General features: G+C 37.1%; 1 protein-coding gene across 1 annotated transcript in view; it reads left to right on the top strand.

The window, feature by feature from the left end:
• The window catches only part of IGF2R (insulin like growth factor 2 receptor), a 148,652-nt gene that overhangs the window by 97,553 nt on the left and 28,921 nt on the right, over positions 1-22,178 (top strand). Inside the window, exons 20-33 of the mRNA XM_020986735.2 lie at positions 984-1,082; positions 3,105-3,206; positions 10,459-10,654; positions 13,145-13,315; positions 14,727-14,870; positions 14,998-15,173; positions 15,566-15,653; positions 16,071-16,286; positions 17,585-17,715; positions 17,906-18,003; positions 18,551-18,687; positions 19,176-19,369; positions 21,201-21,327; positions 22,033-22,152. Coding sequence (XP_020842394.1) covers positions 984-1,082; positions 3,105-3,206; positions 10,459-10,654; positions 13,145-13,315; positions 14,727-14,870; positions 14,998-15,173; positions 15,566-15,653; positions 16,071-16,286; positions 17,585-17,715; positions 17,906-18,003; positions 18,551-18,687; positions 19,176-19,369; positions 21,201-21,327; positions 22,033-22,152 — 1,999 coding nt within the window. The remainder of the gene's footprint in view (positions 1-983; positions 1,083-3,104; positions 3,207-10,458; positions 10,655-13,144; positions 13,316-14,726; positions 14,871-14,997; positions 15,174-15,565; positions 15,654-16,070; positions 16,287-17,584; positions 17,716-17,905; positions 18,004-18,550; positions 18,688-19,175; positions 19,370-21,200; positions 21,328-22,032; positions 22,153-22,178) is intronic.

Here is a 22,178-nt window from a genome sequence, read left to right as displayed (position 1 = left end):
AGTACCAAACAGAAATGACAGTCTTTAATAGAGGAAATAAACGCTTGATTTGGAGTCAGAATACCTTGGTTTCAATCTTTTAAACAACAAGCCCTGTTGCTTGCTGTTGGGGCAAGTGTCTTGACTTCCATTTCTGTTAGGTTCTTGAGCTGTAGAATGATAGAGTTGGACTACATGAGGTCTTAATTTCCCTTTTACTTCTAAATCTTGTATTTATTTTCGATTAATTTGGGTATGTACATGTTTTTTCCCCTCATAGAAGGTAAGGTCCATGTGAGTGTGGATTTTTCCCTTTATTTTTAATCTGTATTCCCATCCCTGGTACATAGAAGGTGTTTAGTCAGTGCTTGTCGATTAATGCGTCTTGAAATCTCTTCTTTACTTCTTTCTTGTCACATTACAAAAGTACAAGCAGGTAAGTATCATGTACAAGTTGAGCAGTATCCTGCTCTGCAGGAAGGAAGCAAATGTAAGAATCTGTCGTCTCACTTAACTTTCCCTCATTTCTTCGAGTGGCTTTTGCAGTTATCTATAATGTGAAAGGTTAATTCTGAGAAATAATTTTGGTGTTCCTCAGAGCTGTTCTTTTTAAGGTTTCATATAACACCTTACATTTCAGTTGAATTCAGTAAGCATTTACTATGTGTTGACTATGTGCAAGGCTCTGCTATGTGCAGTGGTGACGGAGGAAAAAACCATCAACAGTTCCTTCCATCTAGGCAGTTGCATTCTATATTGATGTAGCACCTTGTAGTTTTGAAGCATATATGATTTCATTTGAGTCTTACATTAATCCTAAGGAGAAGGGTGGGGATGGCATTTTCCCATTTTTGTAGGTGGGAACAGTAGAATTCAGACAAGGAAAGGGACTTTTCCAGTGCCATGTAGTTCATAGTCAAAGGGATTGAGAACTAGGGCTGTTCAGTATCCTTTCTGTCACACTGCAATCTTTGTTTCCTGCTCTCTTGGATTTGATTTCTCAGAACACCCACCCGGTGTTTTCTATCATTCGGGAATGCACTGCCACTTTCCTATGGAATACAGAAGCTGCCTGTCCAATCAAAACAACTGATGAAAATCAGGTGAGTGTTTTCTCTACCTTAAATCAGAGAACATGGAAAGGAAAGAAGTAGTTGCAACATTTGTGATAAAGCTAGTTTAAAAAAATAAGGAAGTTGTTGTTTTTAATTCTGTCTGAAGCAATATCTTATAGAAATTGGTGAAAGGTTTGTAAACATTATAAACAGATTATGTCAATCAGGTACCCTGCCCCCAAGAATGGATTAGTAGGTGATAATAAGAATTCTTGTTGAGTATATTGAGTACGTATTGAATATATGCTGATGAAAGATAAACTTAGGGTTTTAAGCCCTATTTTGCTCTTTCATCTAAAAGCCTGTATTTTTAAACATATATGTTGAGACAGAGCTAGAGAAGAAAAAAGGACGGAAGATCGTTCTGGAAGCACACAGAACAGGGGTGGGAAGACTTGTGGCTGGAAAATTCAGTTGAGTTTATAAGCAGGCAGATATATGTCTTTTTAAGTAGCAGAAAGCAGTCTTAAGATTGTTATCTTCTTTTGGAGAAGTTAATAAATTCATTTCTTATTTTTACAAATTCACCCTGAATTTTAATTTAGTATTCATAGGCTATTAGGACTATTTTAGGAGCAGTCAAGAATTAGGAAATAAAAGATACTCTGTATCCTGGATTCTGTTTTGTAAAATTGTTCTGAAGAAGTAGTCCAAGACTTAACAAAGGGGTGTATTGTACCACAAAACTATAGTTTGAAAATCAGTAATTATGATTTGGCATAAAAGTCGGACAGAAAACTTCTGTCTTGAATTTAGGAAAACTATACTTGCCATTCAGATTCCCTGCCCAACACTGAGTAGCAACATATCAAAATTACAGGAGGTATTCTTGGACCCAGAACCCAAGTATTGAAACCATCAAATTTAATTCATAGAGGAATCCAGTTTTGTGATAGTATTTTTTAAAGTACTGTGTCTGTTCTTTTTCTTGTTCTTTTGTGGCCTGATCTCCAGAATATCTTCCATGCATTAAAATTGGAATGCCTATCCCATGTTTAACTTTGTATGATATGCTACAGTGTCTAAACTTTTGAAATATCCACGTTCCTGTGAGTAGGCAGTATGCTATGGTCTGTCCTTGTCTACCACAACCATTGGAGATTGTTTGCTTTTAGCTAGACAAAGAATGGGTGAAGCTCTTTAAGTAGAATCACAAATGACAGTCCTAGAGTTGTTCATATTTTTTCTATCTGGCCTACTATATAAATATAGCCCAGCCTAAATCCAGCACTTCATTGCTCACATCTCAGAGGTTTATTTTCCAGGAGCTTGGCTGTGTGTCAAGTGAACTGGAAGCTTGAAGGGGAAAATCTGAATCCTTTGTTGGCTAGTTATGATGGAGTACAATTTACACGGCTCCTGCTCAGTTACTGATTTCTGACAGGGCCTGCACATGGTGAGCAAAGTTGGATGAGTTATAACCCTGGAGAACAAGAGGCCAAAGGACATAGTTAGCTTCATCTTTTGGAATGTAATATTTTTTGTGTAATGGGAAGATAGGTCAAATTATAGAAGGGTCGAGGAAGAGATATTAGACATGAGATTTATTAAAATTTATTAGAAAAATAATTTATGCCTAATTTTTTGTTAAAGAACCAACTTTCTTTCCCTAATACATCCCATGTACTTTTCTATAGGCATTTGGTAACAAACTCTTAAGGCACGTAAATATGCTAACCCTGTAGTTTATTGTCAAGAGAAATCTACAAGGTCATCTGCGTATACTAAGGATACGTTACTGCAAAGGGGTCAATAAGAATATTCCTTGGATGTCATTGAAAAGTCAGGAAGTAGATTCCATGGCTCTTAAAACTTCACCGATGTATTTTGTACTCTATTGTAATTTTAAAGTTAACTTCCTTCCTGCCACCTGTTGACTCATCTCACTACTGATTGTGAGGAAACAAACAGCTTTATAACATGTTGGTGACTAATTCTTTACAAAGGACTTTGTACTTTGTTTCTATGGAATTTTTGTATGCATGTGTGCATCTTTGTTTCTTTTTTTAGGCCTGCTCTATAAAGGATCCAAACAGTGGATTTGTGTTTAATTTTGACCCCCTAACTAACCCAAGTGGATATAAAGTCTCTGGTGTTGGAAAGTTTTTTATGGTAAGAGTTATGCCAAAGTTTCATTTAATTATGAATTATTGAATTGTTTTAAAATGATGATAGCTAGCATTTATGTAATTCTTTACATCTGCAAAGCACTTTACAAATATTATCTTATTTGATGGCTCACAACAATCCTGAGAGGTAGATGCTATTATTATGCCCATTTTATAGATGAGAAAACTGAGGCAACCAGCAATTAAGTGACTTGCTTAGGTCACATAGTAAATGTCTAAGGCCAGATTTGAACTTAGGTCTTGTCCTCCCTCCCCCCCACTTTTAAAAACTTCTAAAATTTATTTCATTAAATATTTCTCAATTACATGTAAACATATTTAACATTCATTTTTTAAAATTTTGAGTTCCAAATTTTCTCTCTCCCTGTGCCCCTTCCTCATCCCTTGAGAAAGCATATGAGGTCGTGCAAAACATATTTCCATATTAGTCATATTGCTAAAGAAAGCATTCACATGCAAAACCAAGAAAAATAAAGTGAAAAAGTATACTTCAATTAATATTCATAGTTCATCAATTCTCTCTCTGGAGTGGATAGCATTTTTCATCATGCGTCCTTTGGAACCGTGTTGGGTCGTTGTCTTGATCAGAATGGCTAAATCTTTCACGCTTGATCATTCTTAGAATATTGTTGTCACTGTGTATAATCTTCTCTTGGTTTTCCTCATTTCACTTTGCATCATTTCATATAAGTCTTCCTAGGTTTTTCTGAAAGCATTCTGCTTATCATTTCTTATACCACAGTAGTATTCCATCAAAATCATATACCACAACTCGTTCAATTGTACCCCAATTGCTGAGCATTCCATCCATTTCCAGTTTTTTTGCCACCACAAAAAAGTTACTGTAACTATTTTTGTACAAATAGGTCCTTTTCCCTTTTCCTTCATCTCTTTGGGATGCAGATCTAGTAGTGATATTTCTGGGCCAAAGGTTAGGCACAGTTTTCTAACCCTTTGGGTGTGAACTTGGGTCTTCTTGACTCCAGGTCCAGTGCTCTATACACTTTGTCACACAGTTTCCTACAAGCAGCTGCTATTAGAGCCCCTTCCACACTGGCAAACCTTGCCTATTAGAATGATGACTTTTTATCTGCAAGCAGAAAGGCGAATCTAGAGCAGAAAAAAAAATATGTAATTGGCATTTTGGCTATGTTTTTATTAGGAAAGTAATGTTCAGCTTTGGAAATAGTCATTTCAATTGGGCTACTGACTCACTTGAGCTCAGGAATTCTGAGCCTTAGTAGACTAAGCCATTCCAGTGTTCAAACTAAGCCTGGCATGAATATAGTGAGCCCTTGGAGCAGTGGACAGCCAGGCTGACTAAGGAGGAGCGAACCAGCCTGGGGCAGAATGGAAGAGGTCAAGGCTGCTGTGCTAATCAATAGTGGGAGTGGGCCTAATAGTAGCCATTTCACTTCAAGTCTGGCCAAGATGGGAAGACCTAGTCTTGTACTCTACATCTTTCATTTGCAGTTTATCTTTCTTTTAGCACATTCCTGTATGATCCAGTGTTCTGTTACTGAGAAACTGTAGAGTCCAAAGGAAACAGTGGTTATGTTACTCAATTAAGGAGGAAAAGGAAACACCCTGGTTGATTATGTGCCATAGAACCTCCTGAATATACTTCCCAAATGTACGTGCATGGCATTATAACTGGAGAAAAGGATCAAGGTTTATTTATATTTCCATTGGAAACTGGCATTTAATTAAAAGGAGAAAAATAACCACCCACATTTGGGCTTCTTCGAGCTCTACATTTTTAATACTACTAGCAAAACCAGATGTCCAGAAGAGAGGTTTCTGTTTGAAAATAAGTAAACTTTTCTTATTCGATAAGATGGTTTAATAAAAGCCTGAAGCAAAAATAAGAACGCCATTGCCATACCAAGCGAGAATAGGGGAGAGCTTACAACAAGCTTGTGAAATACTGGCAGCTTAAAGGGTAGCCCTTCTGGGGCTTCCAGCTAAAGCTGGGCCTGCCACCCTCCCTCCAGCAGGGAATGTAGGCGTTAACATGGAAGACTTTTCAAGGCATTAGGGCTGTGTACAGGACAGTTTAACAAACAGAGAAATTCTGAGATGCAAGGTAGCTCTTATATACCTTCGTTGTCAATAAATAGAGGAGGGGCTATATAGATACTAATGCTAGAAAACACATTGAGTATTTAATTTAATTAAGGAACAGGACAAATGGAGGTTTTTAGAATGTAATAGAGAATAGAGTACCTGTGACTTCGTAGACTAGTTCTTAACCTTTTTTGTGTCATGGACTACTAGGGCAGTCAGGCAACGCCTGCTTATCTGGACTCCATCTCAGAATAATATTTTTTAAAATGCATAAAACAGTACATAGGATTACAAAGGAAAATGATTACATTGAAATACAGTTATCAAAATATTTAAAAAAAATTTACAGACCCCTTGAAATCTATCCATGAACCCCAGGTTAAAAACCTTTGTCTTAGATCAGTTTTCCTGAAGGATAGTAATTTGTTAAGGAAAGGAAAAAACTTTAATAAATGTATTTTTTTCCCCTTTCTTTTGGTTGAACTAACAATTTTATTTATTTTTTGAAATAAAATGTATTGGTATCATTTGTCTTTACAACCTATAAATTTCCTCCTGTATCTCTTCTCTTTAACCCTTGCACGAAGGTCATCTCCTATGACAAGTAAGAATTTTTAAAGAAAAAAAAAACAGCCAGAAGAGAAAAAAAAATCAAAAAACTGATCAATGTAGTGGAAAAAAAAAACCCTGAAATTATATATGATGTTTGACACCTGTGAATCTCCTACTTCTACAAAGGTGTGAGGCGAGGAAACTTTTCATATCATAAAATTTTAAATCACTGTTGAATAGGGAGGCACAAGGAACTCTTTTATACAAGTCGAAGGAAGTGATTATGATTTTGTTTGATGTTTAGTTCCTGTTGATCTTTTCTTAAGAGATACGAGTCAAATCAGCAAACACTGAAGTGCTTACTATATGTCAGGCACTATTCTAAACTCTGGAAGTATAAACATAAATAGCAAGATAGACCCCGACCTTAAGGAGCTTACGTTCTAATAGAAGAAGACAACAAATAAAAGAGAGCTGGAAAAGTAGAAGATGGATGGGGGGATGGGAGCAGAAAGAGATGAAGGTACCTAGCATTGTAGTGAAAGTCAGGGAGTGTCGAGAGTGCAACTTGGAGAGGAATGAAGACATGACTGCCCTCCTCCTCTGTTAAATGGAAATTCTGGAAGGAACCCTCTTCTCCCACCTCCAATCAAAGAAAGAAGCTACAGGGGCAGAGAATACCTCCACTGTGTGAAGCACAGGGCTGGAGTGAGCTTCCAGTGGGAAGAGGTTTCTGGAGTATGGTAAGCAAAATCCAGGGGAGTCAGAACATTGCCTAGAGAGGATTGAAGGCATGCTGATATGGCCTTCCTCCTTAAAATGGTGGTTCTGGGAGGAACCAGCCAATGAAAGGGGAACCAGCCACAGGGGCTGAGGATACTTCCAATATATAAAATCAAGAATGGAATGAGCTTCCAGGGTGAAGTGTTTTCTAGGGCACTATAGAATTAGGAATGCAGCCACATATATTTGCTATTGTCATGGAAAATGTCCAATGCAGAGTCCAAATGGAAGAGGGATTTCCTAAGATGATGAGTTCCTTAAAATGCTCCTATTGGTGGGGGGGGGGGGTGGGGTGGAGCCAAGATGGGAGAGTAAAGGCAAGAACTTGCCTGAGCTCTCCCCTACACCCCTCCAAATGCCTTAAAAAATGACTCTAAGCAAATGCTAGAGTAGTAGAACCCACAAAAAGACAGAGTGAAACAAATTTGCAGTCCAAGACAACCTGGAAGATTGACAAGAAAGGTCTATTGCACCAGTCTGAGAGAGGAGTGCAGGCTGTGCCAGTGCAGACTGAGCCCCGGCAAACCCAGAGCAGGCCTCAGGGGACTGAATCACTGGCAGCAGTGGTGGTTTCCAGACTTCTCAGCTCACAAATGCCAAAGACAACTTAGAAGGTCAGTAGGAAAGGTCTTTCAGACCTGAATGAGAGAGGAGTGCAGTCCAGTGCAAGTGGCACCAGCACAGACTGGCCCCAGCAGGCCAGGAGCAGGCCTAGGGAGTGACTGAATCTGCAGAGGCAGCAGCTGCTTCCGGGGTTCCCAGCCCACAGACGGTAAGGGGATCCAACAGCTGGTCAGAAGAAAATCACAGGTGTCTTTTTTCTAGCACTGAGGCAGGACTCAGTTGATTTGCCCATACTTGGATCTGGGTGGTAGTCATGGGGTGAGGAGGGGCACTAATGGCAGGAGTGGCAGAAAAGAGTGCTTGTGGTCACTCACAGACCAGAGCACGGGAAAGGAGTAAACACCTCTCTTTAGATTATACTCCCTTGGAAGAACTGAAAACTTACAGGTCCCTAGAAGTATCTCTGAAAATAGCTGCACAAAGCCCCTGAAGCTTGGGACAGTTCACTTCCCACACTGGCAGCAGAGCCCTACCTTAACAAAGAATTGAAAAGTCAAGTAATAGGCTGGAAAAATGAGCAAACAATGGAAAAGGACTCTGGCTATAGAGAAACTTACTTTAGTGACAAGGAAGATCAAAACATACTCAGAAGACAACAACAAAGTCAAAGCTCCTACATCCAAAGCCTGCAAGAAAGATATGAATTGGTCTCAGGACATGGAAGAGCTCAAAAAGGATTTAAAAAATCAAATAAGAAAAGTTGAGGAAAACTTGGGAAGAGAAATGAGGGTGGTACAAGAAAATCTTGAAAAATGAGTCAACAGCTTGGTTAAAGAAGACCCAAAAAATAACACCTTAAAAAATAGACTAGACCAAATGGCAAAAGAAGTCCAAAAAGCCAATGAGAATGCCTTAAAAAGCAGAATTGGCCAAATGGAAAAGGAGGTCCCAAAAGCTCACTGAAGAAAATAATTCCTTAAAAATTAGAATGGAGCAGATGGAAGCTAATAAATCTATGAGAAATCAAGAAATTATGAAACAAAATCAGAAGAATGAAAAAAAAATAGAAGACAATGTGAAATATCTTGTTGGAAAAACGACTAAGCTGAAAAATAGATACAGGAGAGATAATTTAAAAATTATTGAATTTCCTGAAAGCTATGATCCAAAAAAGAGCATCTTTCAAAAAATTATTAAGGAAAACTGCCCTGATATTCTAGAAACAGAGGATAAAATAGAAGTTGAAAGAATCCATTCTTCCTAAAAGAGATCCCAAAAGGAAAACTCCCAGAAAGACTATAGCCAAATTCCAGAGCTCCCAGATCAAGGAGAAAATAGTACAAGCAGCCAGAAAGAAACAATTCAAGTATTGTGGAACCACAATCAGGATAGCACAATATTTAGCAGCTTCTATATTAAAGGTTCAGAGAACTTGGAATATGATATTCTGGAGGTCAGAGGAGCTAGGATTAAAACCAAGAATCACCTACCCAGCAAAACTGAGTTTAATCCATGAGGGGAAAAAGTTGATATTCAATGAGTTAGAGGAAGTTAGTGCATTCTTGAGAAAATACCAGAGCTAAATAGAAAATTTGACTTTTACATAGAAGACTCAAGGGAAACACGAAAAGGTAAATAGGAAAGAGAAGTCATAAGAGACTTACTAAAGTTAAATTGTTTACATTCCTACACGGAAAGAGATTTGTAATTCATAAGACCTTTCTTATTAGGGTAGCTAGGAGGAGTATATATAGAGGGCACAGGAATGAGTTGAATATGAAGGGATGATATCTAAAAAATAAAATTAAGGGGTGAGAGAGGAATGTACTGGGAGAAAGAGAAAGGGAGAGAGAATGGGGTAAATTATCTCACATTAAAGAGGCCAGGAAAAGATTTTACAGTGAAGGGGAAGAGGGGAGAAGTGAGAGGGAATGTCTGAACCTTACTGTCATCAGAATTGGCTTAAAGAGGGAATAACGTACACATTCAATTGGGAATAGAAATCTATCTTACCCTATAGGAAAGTAGTGGAGAAGGTGATAAGGGGGGGGGTTAATAGAAGGGAGGGCAGATTGGGGGAGAGAATATTTAGAAGCAAGCACTTTTAAGGAAGGACAGGGTGAAAAGAGAGAATAGAATAAAGGGGGGGCGGGATAGGATGGAGGGAAATATAGTTAGCCTTTCACAACATGACTATTATGGAAGTCTTTTGTGTAACTATACATGTATAACCAATATCAAATTGATTGCCTTCTCAATGAGGGTGGGTAGGGAGGGAGAAAGGGAGATAATTTGGAACTACAAAGATTTAAAAACTAATGTTAAAAATTGTTTTTTACATGTAACTGGGAAAAAATACCAAATAAAAAGAGAAAAAAATAAAAACATTATTTTTAAAAAAAGATGCTCCTACTTGTAGATGACAGCGCGCTCAAACAGAAGTCAGACTTAAAAAATATTTTTTCTCTATGTCTTGCTTTTTAGTGTGCAAACTTTTAGTGAAATTATTGTCAAACTTTGGGGAAGTGATTGACTTCTATATTTTAATACCTAAGATCACATCCTTTGTCAAGGGGGAAGGGTAATATATTCAGTGCATGCATTTCTACAAATTCAACCAATACTTAAAGTAGGATAGTAGGATCAATTCATGCAGTTGAATCTCTGATCTTATTGATTTGGTTCCAGTTTTACAAATCACAACCTCTTTGTTCCTGACCAAATTCTTGTCCGTGTTATTCTGTAAATTCACCAAAGGGAGGACCACCCTCATTGATTTTGACATGGATATACCAGAGGAGCACTCAGGCTGTGTACTCATTATCTCTCATTCTTATTATGTGACCATCTCCCATGTGCCCCCCACCCCCCTTTATTTCTGGAAACTTGTCTTTCCCTGAAGACTAACTTAACTCTAGTTTTCTTTGAAAAAATTTTGAAAAAAATAGTTTTCCTTCTCACCCTCAACATGTACTGCTTCTTTGCCCTCTGGGTGACATTCTCAGCTCTTCAGTAACAAGTAGTTGTGCTCTGTCTGTCTCAACCATACGACCCTGCAACCCATGAAACAGTGGGATCAAAAACAGTTTGAAATCTCTAAATTGTCAGTACTAAAAACTGCAAAATCACTAAACTTTTTTTTTTTTAAGCTCAGAGTGCTTTGTTTTTGGAGGTGGATGTTTTATTTAGAATACCTTATGAGAAAGTAATGCAACAATAAATAGCATAATGTAGGTTGCTGTTTTTATAAAATGTCTCCTTCTTTCCAGTTTAATATCTGTGGAACACTGCCTGTCTGCGGGACTATAGAAGGGAAGGAGGCTGCTGGATGTGAAGGAGAGATCAAATCAGGAGACCTAAATAATCTGAAACCAGAAAGGCAAGTTGGAGCTAAGAAAAGTCTTCACTTAACCACAGAGGGTTTTATAACACTTATCTACAGAGGAGCCCTTTCACCATCTACAGGTAAGTTTAAAAGCCAAATGTGTCTTGATTGTTGACATAAGAAGTGAACTCTTTGGGCAAACCCAGTTTGTGTATATCTTGTGGGCCTCTTTTTTATTTTTATTTTTTGTATTCTTAAAAGAAAATGTACCTTTGTTCTCTGGTAAAAAATATGAGGATATTTTTTAAAAGCCATTGATAAATCTAAAGATATTGTTTTGCTTTCCAATTCCTCATCCCCTTATCCCTCCCTCAATCTTCTCACCTTTGACTTGTAGTCTGTGTTTCTCATTTTCAAGGCCTATAGTTTTTGGTTTGTTTTATTCTCAGGTGTTATAAGGTGCCACACCAAGGATACTGGTAAAGATTATTTAACCTGAGAGGGTGTATTACGTTGTAGTTCTTTCTGTCTCTTGCTGAACTAAAAGAAAATAGTTGTTTTTAACATTTTCCTGCCCAAATAGATACTATACTCTGCCTTTCTATCTCAAAACCTATTAATGCCTCTTGTTTTCTTACTTTTTTCTTATTGCTTGTGGGGGTTCAGTTTAGCAGTTCTGTTAAAGGATATTGTTATGTTACTTCCTCTTGAGAAGCATAATGTTATGATGAAAGTTAGGTAGGCAATGCTATTGCAGTTCTTGCAGTGAATATTTGGATGCCAGGAGTAATACTCTATTCCATGTTAAGACCTGAATGGAAGTCATTCTGAATTAGGGCATCTTCATCAGGACTGTGCTCTTGCTGCCATTTTCAGAGCATTGTTTTAGAACTGTTCTACTCACCTAAGGGTTGATAACTTTGGAAGTCACTAATTCTTTTTTTATTTTTATAACTGGATCTGTTCTTTCTTTGGTATAGATACCACCTGGTGAAGAGCTTATTTTTATCAAGGTAGCCCCTGCTCTACAAATTAGATTCTTTCAGGCTTCCTCAGTGTCACCCAGCCTGGCAAGATTAGAGGCAGGACCTGATTGGAGGTCTTCTTGAGTCTGAGACTGGCACTTTATTCATTACATCACCCTTCTTTTCATGGCTTCTCTTAGCAGCGTTATTGCCTTGGAGTGCCTAACTAACTCAGAGCTTAAAAGTGCTGTGAAATGGAGCTTCACAATATGTCAAATGGACAAAATCTTTGTCGAAAGTCCTGATATTTCTATACAATCAGTTCTAACTCTTTCTAGGCAGAGTGTGCAACTACCAGCCCTTCTATTAAATCTCTTCTCTTGTGAGAACAGAATTCTCCTATAGCCTTTACTTTTTACTTACTTGAAATCTGGTTTGAAGAAATGAGGATTATTAGATTTTTGGCCAGCCTAGCTTTCTCAAACACTTGGTTCTAGTGTGAGCTTTTAGTTTGACTAAAGTAATCCAGAAAGTTACTTCACTATCCTTTTTATGTTTTCTTTAATACTCTATTTCCGGGCATTTTTTCAGATATAATTGGTATATATTCTGAACCTCTGTTCTTCCATGCCTATAACAACCCATATCCCTTTTTCTTTGTGACAATTTGGAATTATCAGCAAATGACTTGTATCTCAGGAGCTAACCTCCCTTCCCCAGAAAACCTCTCAACAAAACAAAGCTTAAATGATTTTTTTGGTTAATTGGTTTAGTTATCAATTTCAAATTCTCCTAAAACTTCCCTCAGCATCTGTTACATGATAAACTGATTTAATCGATCATTTGATCTCCATTGCATTCCTATAGTTTTTGTAACTACAACTTCCTACCACATCTCCCTTGCTTTTCACACTCATTTAATATACTCAGTGCTTCCTCCATAGAAGCTAGATTTTTCCCCCCACTCTTCCTTTTTTTTATGTAGGTACAGTTTATTGTAATGGATAAAGCAGTAACTAGACTTAGAGAGACCCAAATTTCCAATCCTACCTAGATATTTACTAGCCTGTGACCTTGGCCTCATCACTTAACTTCATCCTGCCTTAGCTTCTTTGTCTGTGAAATGGAATGATAGCTGCATCCACTTCACAAGTCTGTTGTGAGTGTCTAATGAGATAATATGTGTAAATCACTTTATAAAACAAAGTGTTCTATAAATGTTAGTTATTTTTAGTTATTATGTGCCAAGTTTAAATGAAAGAACTTTAAAATATTCTCTATTAGAATTTCTTGTCTTATAATGCTAAAGAATTCTATATATTGATATTATCTGTAAGATATCTGAATGACACTTAAATTTTGTTTAAAGGAGCCAGATAAGTTAAAGGGAGTAGTTGAAAGAAGTAGAAGATCCTGGAATATTCAGAATGTTAACAAAAAATGTAATTTGTTTATAGCTTGAAACCAAACATAATACGGTACATTGTTATATAAATGATCAAAATCATATCCCTCTGAAGCATGATTGATAACCTAGTATAACTTGTAAGATTAGTTTCATCCCCCATCATCGGTCTCCTAAAGGAGTTCCATTGTTTTGACTATCATATATTTGTATCTTCTGCTTTGTGTTTTATGAAATTTGACCTTTTTTTTCCCCTACAGGTGCTTCAGATGCTTTCATCATACGTTTTATCTGCAATGATGATATCTACCCAGGAACACCCAAATTCCTACGTCAAGATATTAATTCTGAACTAGAAATCTATGATACTTTCTTTGAGTTTGAAACAGCATTAGCCTGTGTACCTTCTCCAGTGGATTGCCAAGTTACTGGTAAGTTCCTGAGTGTGTGTGTGTGTGTGTGTGTGTGTGTGTGTATACGTGTGTGCACGTGAGAGAGTGTTTTATTTTGAAGGAAGGCAGGTATACCATGTTAGTCCCCTATTATGTTAGTAGTTTTCCTATTTATGAAGATAAAAGAATTTTCCTGCTTATATCTTGTAAAAGTTGAGTATATCTTATTTATTAGTGACATGAAAATGTATTTTAAGATCAGTTCTTGATTGGAAAACAGAATGTTAGGGGAAAATCTAGGAAGTTTCATAAGCAGTAATGTTTAGAATCACTATATGCAAATTATTTTCAATTAATTTTTATTTGACAAATTTATATAGTCCCATTTTTCATATAACAGGGATAATTTTAGGGGGAAAGAAAATCATCATCATCATCATCATCAGTGAAAGCTTGTATGATGAAAGATACTGGGCCCCATAAATCTCAGTACAAAAAGAACATGAATCTTGGCTCACTAGACTAGTTGGAAAGGAAGTATGTAAATGTAAAATGATAAAAACAGTGATAAAAGATCTTGTACATAGTGAGTAGTAGTGGCATTGTATGCAGTAGAGATCAGGCAGCTTCAGAATCTTTTTAAGGCTTTGTGAGTCTAGCTACAAAACAAAGAATGGAAAATACAGAAAAGACCGTTGTTCTGCACTGGGCTTTTTTACTGCTATAATTGTAGTCTGACCGTTATTACTAGCAGTAGCAGTATCTTCACATAAAAAGAACAGACTTATGTCTACATAACACTTAGGCTAGAAAGATCAGAAAACTAGAGAGAATCTTATGTGTTCGATGGATGTGTTCAGGGCCCTGAGAAGTTAGTTTACCATCTTGCCACTTTTCGTTTCAGAAATATGCAATAAAAACACGTAAGATTCCAGAGGGACAGGAACTGTATCCTTCTCTATGTAAATACACACACACACACACACACACACACACACACACACACACACACACATATATTTATACATATATATACACACATATATATATATACACATACACACACACACGTGTGTGTGTGTGTGTGTATGTTATATGTGACCATATTACATAGTCTATATAAATGCTATACCCTGGCATACTAAAAGCAAAGGATGATTGTCTCTCCAGCATCTGTTGTTTACTACCTACGTAACCTTCCACAAGTCCCTTAGGCTTTCTGAGCCTCAATTTCCTAATCTTCAAAGTGAGGGAGTAGGTCATGGGTGGCCTTAAGGTCTCTTCAATCCCTGAATCTATGATCTTTTTTCAAAATAGCTTTTTGTGAATTTGCTTTAATTCTGAAAACCTAAATTAAATGAAAATCATAACTACAAGAGAATATTCTTTAATCCATTAAGACAGTGCATTCTGAACAAGAAAGTACAGTGTTTTTCAAATATCTTTTTAGACCTTGCGGGCAATGAATATGATCTAAGTGGCCTGAGCAAAACAAGAGAGCCTTGGACTGCACTTGATACTTCAACAGAAGGAAAAAAAAGAACTTTCTACTTAAATGTTTGCAATCCTCTACCTTATATTCCTGGATGTCATGGTGAATTCCCTTTTATCTTTTTATTTTGGTTTTCTTATATCATTAGATAAAGAGATTTTAAAAACATTTGACTTAAGATTTAAAAAAAAAAACTCTACTGAAATGCTAGTCTTTCTTATTGCTCCAGGCAGTGCATTGGGATCTTGTGTAAAATCTGGTGACAAAGGCACAAACCTAGGTGTTGTACAGATCAGTCCTCAAACTGCTGCTAATGGATCCCTGAGTATTGTTTATGTGAATGGCGATAAATGTGAAAATCAACGTTTCTCCACACGTATCATCTTTGAATGTGATCAGACACCTGTGAGTTTCTGCATAAACATTTTATCTACTTCTTAATTACATTTCTATATGTTTTAGTCTTTCTGCATTTTTTTTTTACCTTTTTGGGAACTCAGTGGAAAGGCCTTCACATAGAAGATGTCTTTTTTCCCCCCAGTAATTTAAGGTTACAGATGGGGACAATTGGTGTAATGCCTTTGAGTATACCAAGAAAGGTCAAACACTAACTCCTAGGTACTGAGGAACAGCCATGTATTTGTGCCCAAGATAATTTTGTAACAGTTAAATCTTAGGTCTTTTGAGTAATGCTTTCTAGGTTACTTGTTTGAAGCTACCATTTTATGGTTGACTGCCTTTGATAAATATAAAAAGAACAGCTTGCACCCAAATGAGCTGTCTGCTTATGTTTTTAGGGATCACCAGTATTTCAGCATAAGGAAGACTGTGAATATGTATTTGTCTGGAGAACCATAGAAGCTTGTCCTATTCGCAAAGCAGAAGGTGAGATCTGGTGGCCTTTTACACCCCGAAAGTTTTCTTTTCCATTGATCTAAAAGTTCGTGTTAATTATTACAAATATATTAATGTGATACCTTTTAATGTCCCCTAGTTAATTCTTTGTTTCTCAGTTCTTTAATGTAAAGAACCTTTGAGAGACAGAACTTTAGAATAGATTCTTAGAGAAAATTTAATTCATTGTAGAATCCAAACTGCTTTTTTCTGAAATTAATTTTTAATTTTTATAAAGGTAAAATAGTATCAAATGTCTTCTATAAAACTCTGCATGATCTTTTTATTCAGTTTTTAAATCATAAGGAAGACGTAATGTATGTATGTATGTGTGTGAGTGAGTGAGTGTTACATATTTTCCTTTTTGCTCTGTCATGTAAAATTTTTTCCCCACACGTGACCTCAAAGGAAGCAACTGTGAGGTGAAAGATCCAAGGCATGGCCACATTTATAACCTGAAGGCCCTTGCTGTAAATGACACGATAGTGACAGCCGGTGAATACAGGTATTACTTCCGGGTCTGTGGGAGCCTGTCCTCAGATGTATGCAAGCCTGCAGACAGTTCGAAGAAAGTATCCTCATGTCAGCAAAAGAAGGGGCCTCAGGGTTTCCAGAAAACTGCAGGTAGGGTGCATTTGCTTCTTCTCAGGATGATGTTAAATAGAACTTAAGGCAAGATGCTAAGTTACATCTTTGAGTTGGATAAACTACCTCTTCTTTTTTTTTTCCATAGATTTCATTTGACTTTTTCATGCAGAAAAGCACTGACAAAATGTTAGATTGGTGTTACTTCTTGTTTTCTGTAAAAGTTTTATTGGTGGCTTTTAGAGATGTGATGTTTTTGTGTATGTAACAGTCATTTCCCAACGTCAGAACATATTGTGTAACAGAAAAACAAGTCTGCAAAACTGATGATGTATACAGTATTCTGTATACGTAATAATCCCATAATCCTCCACTTCTCTATCAAAACAAAGAAGTACATAGTTCATCTCTGTTTTCTGACACCAAGATTATTTACTCCATTTGATCTCTTTGTGGTTGCCTTTTAAATTATGTCTTCATTTAAATTATTTTAGGTATTGTGGATATTGTCTTACTCTGATTCACTTCACATAAATCTTTCTGTGTTTCTCTGACATCCTAATTTATTCTTTTGAGGGGAGGGGAAGAAAATAAGCATTTCTATAGCACCTACTATATGCCAGACTCTGCTAAGTGCTTTTACAAATATTATCTCATTTGATCTTATAGTGATTTAAAAAAAAATTTTTCATTCGTTGTTAGCAACGAAAGATAATGACTTTTCTTCCAGCTATTTAGGTAGTTCAATACATGGCGAACTAGGGAAGTTATTGCCTGTAGCAATACTAAATAGAGTTGATTCACAGAATGACTTAAAAATGTTATTTGATGCTATGGCATGTAATACCTCCACTGTGTCAGTAGATTGCTTGTTGATAATGAGCTTGATAACTAGTTTAAACAAAGTTGTAGAGGTACTCAATTAAAGAGCCAAGAGCTGGAGAATCAATGTTTTTGTGGTCATCCTTCAACGTTGTTAAGTGAAAAGCATTCATTTCATTTGTTTGGCCACTATAACCATGGAACACTGAGATGACCAAGATGTTTTCAGGGTGATTATTTGTATTTAAGAATGACAGTATGGCAGAATGGAGAGATCGCTGTTCTTGGATTCAAGAAGAGCTGTATTCAAATCTTTCTTTTGACCCTACCTATGTGAACATGTGGAAGAACTGGCTTAAATGTATGAAAAGCATATTGTAAACCATAAAGTACTATGTGAAAGTAATTTGCAGTGATTATTATTTAAAAAAAGGTTGGTTTAGTGCAAGTATAGGTTAGATAATGTATCTGAGTGTTTTAATTTTCTCTGTTCTTCTGATTCCCCCTTAAAATAGGATTACTTACCCAGACGCTGACTTATGAAAATGGATTAATAAAGATTAATTACACTGGTGGGGACACATGCCATAAAATATATCAAAGATCTACAACCATATTTTTTTACTGTGATCGCATCACTCAGAAGGTGAGTATATTTGACATAGTTAATAAAAGAGCTGAAGGATGCCATCCAGGGAGTATGTTCTGTTATAGAGGAGAGAGAAAAAACACCCCTATAAAAATAATTTTTCATTTTAAAGTCGAGATTTTAAAATGACTGCATCCAGTTTTACATCTTTACAGTGACACATGTATTTATTTTTAATCTTCTTTAGCCAGTGTTCTTGAAGGAAACTTTAGATTGTTCTTACTTGTTTGAGTGGCGAACCCAATATGCTTGTCCACCTTTTGAGTCCATTGAATGTTCATTCAGGTAAGTTAGTTTATACTTTTACTCTTCTGGATCAACAGATAAAATCATACTTAAATTTATTCTTATCTCTAAGTTAATTTGTAATGTTCATACATTTTTAGAGGCTCATAGCCTTTAATGTGGACAGTAGCCATCAGAGAATAAATGATTAGGCTGAGAATCACTGTCAGGAGTTGTACAGTCAGCTAAGTACATTCTTCTTGCCATTGGTGTATATTGAGGTAGCTTATAGACACAAAGAGCGTGTATGTCATCATACCTTTTAAATAACCTTGGGAAGCAGTGATGCCATGTGTTGGGTGTATTTTTCTGGTCAAGAATTGAAATGATCATGTCCATCCCGAACTCTCCCACCCCCAATCATTTTTGAACACTTGCCATCATGAAATAGTTATGAGATTTTGAGACATCAACGCTATATATTGTTGCTGGTATAGACTGAAGTACAGATAGATAGGATGTTTACGGTGTTAAGTGTAATGCTAATGTTTGATTTAGCATATATGACTGAATTGTAGCTGAACTGAACTCCCATCCTTCAATTTAGAGATCACGAAGGAAACTCCTTTGACCTTTCTCCTCTGTCACGATACAATGACAACTGGGAAGCAGTTACAAGAACTGGTGCTACAGAGCGTTACTTCATCAACATCTGCAAGTCCCTGGCCCCACAGGCCGGCATTGGTGAGCGAAGGGTTACTTTTTTGGTTATGATTTGTCAAGAACTGATAGTCTTCATTATCTTCATCATTATATTAGGTTAGACAACACTGAAGGAGAATGAAACTTATAAAACTGAGGAACTTGTTTCTTGTAGTGATTGGTAGGTTTGGTCATTTAGTAGAAAGAAGAGAAGAAAATATTGTTTGGAAACGGTTTTATTCATAGTGGCCTTTAATGTATTGTCACTGCTAGATAAAACTAAGGCTCAAACATAATGATGCTTATAAATTGCTTTATAGATATAAATGCCTGGGGATAAGTAGTAGTAGCAGCAGAAACAAAAGCTGGTAATCTTCTGATTACCAAGCTAGAAGAAGGCATAGAGTGCTATGGAAACCTTAGTTTTGTGTCCTTGTCCTTGGACATTTTACTGCTTTATTGGAAATCTCAGTATTGTACCATATGGTAGAAGGAAAAGAGGGAAGACCATTCTCTGATTTGTATTTCAGGATCCTGCCCTCCTGATGCAGCTGTCTGCTTGGTGGAGAACTCTAAATACACAACCCTGGGCAGGGTCAGTGATGGTCCTCAGTGGAGCAGTGAAGGCACTTCCATTCTGACATATCTCAACGGAGACCTGTGTCCCGATAAGATTCGTAGAAAGATGACGACAATCCTCCTGACATGCAGTGAGAGTCATGTAGTGAGTGCCATTACTGTGTTAACAGCTGCCAACTGCATCCTCTTGTAGATGGGAACTTCTAAGTTGGAGTGATCAAATAGCCCTTTGTTGGTGGGGAGAACACTGACCATATAGCATTCTGCAGAGGGTTTTATATGTATCTTTTGATTCTCACAGTCTAGTGAAGTAGATGCTACTATCTCCTTTTTATAGAGGAGGAAACTAAAGCCAAGATAGGGTAAATGAATAACACAGCTAATCAGCATTTTGAGGCAGGATCTGAACTCAGCACACTATCCACTGTGCCAGCTAGCTGTCTCACATAGCTACAACCACGATGGCAAAAGGTTGTATAGTGTTGTAGTCAGTGACCAAGATTTCTTCTCTGGCTCAAGAAATGTCTATTCTGGATGTTTTAAATTATTTGATCATGTTTGTGTTGAACTCTTATCTTTAAGATACTGTATAAAATTTTAAAAAACCCATTGTATAAAATCCATATGTATAGTGATTCTCTATCATTACCTTTATTCATATCCATAATTGCCTTTTGTAATTAATTGGTATATGGCATCTGATTAGTTTCTTAATAAGCTGATTTTTTAAAAATTTAGTACCTTACAGATTATGGGGCAGTTCTATGCCCTAGAGGCTTAAATAAGCATTTTTCTAGCTGCCTGTGTGAGGCAGTAATCAGGGAGCCCAGAGTCAGGCCAGGCTGAACTAGCCTCTTGGTTATCAGGGCAAAGAGACTATGGTAGGCAACTAATTTTTATTCTTGAGAAGTAGTAGTCCTGATGTCCTGAAGACTGAGATATGAGGAGGCCCTTAATCATGAAGTTTGTCTGCTCTACTTGAATAGAAATTAGAACTGCTTATGTAGAAGAAAGTGGCATATGCACCTAGAAGCCTTCAAACATATTGCTGATTTCTGTGCCGTGTGTCTTTGTATGGAATCATAAACATCAACTCAGAAGATTAGGAAAGAAAGAAGGGGAGGAAGGGAGGGAGAAGTATACCTTTGGGACAGTACATAGATGAGTATCTAATGAGAAATTGGAAAAGAAAGAATAGGTAGGGTCAGTAGGAATTTGACCTCAGAGTAAGTGTACTGCAGAAGAGAACCTTTTAAGGTTCTGTGGTAATTTCAGTACGCTTTGAAAAGAATAAGGTACTATATATATATATAAGAAAGATGATTTGGGAGTCAGGAAGACCTGAGTTGTAATCCCACCTCAAGACCTTTATTATAAGCTTTGCAACCTTGGGCAAGTCACTTAATATCTCTCAAGTTCAGTTTTCTTATCTGTAAAAATGGGAATAATAATAGTACCCAATTCACAGGATTGTAAGCATAAAATGAGATGATATTCATAAAATACTTTTGCAGATTTTATATGTCATTATCATTGTTATTAGCAATAATAGTATAAAGACTTTTTTAGTTTGTTTGGAGTTGTTTTGGTCTACCAGATCAAAGGACGTAATGCCTTTGATTATTACTTGGCCTCCTACAACAACTTTAGGCGTCCCAGAACATGGTACATAGGGGGAGGCATTAAGTAAGTGCTTGTTGCTTGATAGATAACCCTACCTGGAAGCTGCCACTCTGGAAGCTGGGTTTTGTAGCTTGTTTTTTTTTAAACTTGCATGGATTCTTTCAGAAAGGTAGTTCAACCCTTGAGTTTAATACTTGACCTCTGCTCTGTTTTCTTTCCCCACTTTGTAATCACGACATAACACTCCCATAGAGGCATTAAGAACGTTTTTTAAATGTTCAGAGCAATTTGATACAAGCTGGTATTGTCACAGCCCCCCATAATGCTGGACTCTTTCTGTACTTTGCCTGTAGGATTCTAAGCCCATGTTTATAAGTGCAGTGGAAGACTGTGAGTATACTTTCTCATGGCAAACCTCAGCTGCATGTCCTTTAAAGAGCAATGTACAGGACAACTGTCAAGTCACCAATCCTGCTACAGGTAAACACTCAGACGGATTCTGTGAGATACACTTTAGAAGCAGAGGAGTCTGGCTTGAATACATCCCCGTGTTTTGTGTGAAAATCTTTTCATGAGAATGCACCACACTGACTGTTTAGACTTAGAAGAAGCCGTAGACATACTAGTAAGTGCCTGTGTTGTGGTGACACAGGCCTACCTTTTTGGGTTTAACGCTTTCCTCTTCTTGTTGTTGTGTTGGGAGGGCTGCCTCAGTAAGCACATCTGAATGTGGGACACAGCCTTCTGCAGTATGGATTGAAGGAAAAGGGAACCTTGGAGGTTTTCAAAAGGTCCTCACGTCTGGAAACTGAGAGGGCTACAGGGGGGAGAGTCCTTTAAGAAACCAGGGCTTCAGGGTTATCCTTTTGGGAGGAAGTGACACAGCTATAGATGGTGCTTATTGTGCAGCAACAGGAGGAAGAGCATAGTCTGAGCCATTTGCCTCCAGGGAAATAGCAAGGCTTTCAATTAGAAATTCAGGGATTAAGTGGTACAACCTGGACAAGGATATCTATACTGTCATCACATTTTTCACGCCATTTCAGTAGAAGAGTGTTGATAGATTGTTAAGTTTAGCACTGGTGGTAACAGAATATAGCGGCCTGTGCTGGAAACATTGTGATTCCCAATCCTTCAAAATGTCTGTCTGTTATTTAAAACACTAAAGTTTCCCTTTTCTTACAGGCCATCTATTTGATCTGAACTCTTTAAAGAATGATTCTGGTTACTCGGTTTCCTATAGTGAAAAGGGATTAATTTATATGGGCATTTGTGGAGGGACTAAAAACTGCCCTTCTGGAGTTGGTAAGTGCCAAAATAGGTTTCCCTAT

The sequence above is a fragment of the Phascolarctos cinereus genome, unplaced genomic scaffold (genome assembly GCF_003287225.1).
Source record: "Phascolarctos cinereus isolate Bilbo 61053 unplaced genomic scaffold, phaCin_HiC Scaffold_5;HRSCAF=322, whole genome shotgun sequence".
In the NCBI taxonomy this organism is placed as follows: domain Eukaryota; kingdom Metazoa; phylum Chordata; class Mammalia; order Diprotodontia; family Phascolarctidae; genus Phascolarctos; species Phascolarctos cinereus.
Note: the sequence above shows the minus strand (reverse complement) of the source record. Positions and strands in the feature narration are given on the sequence as shown.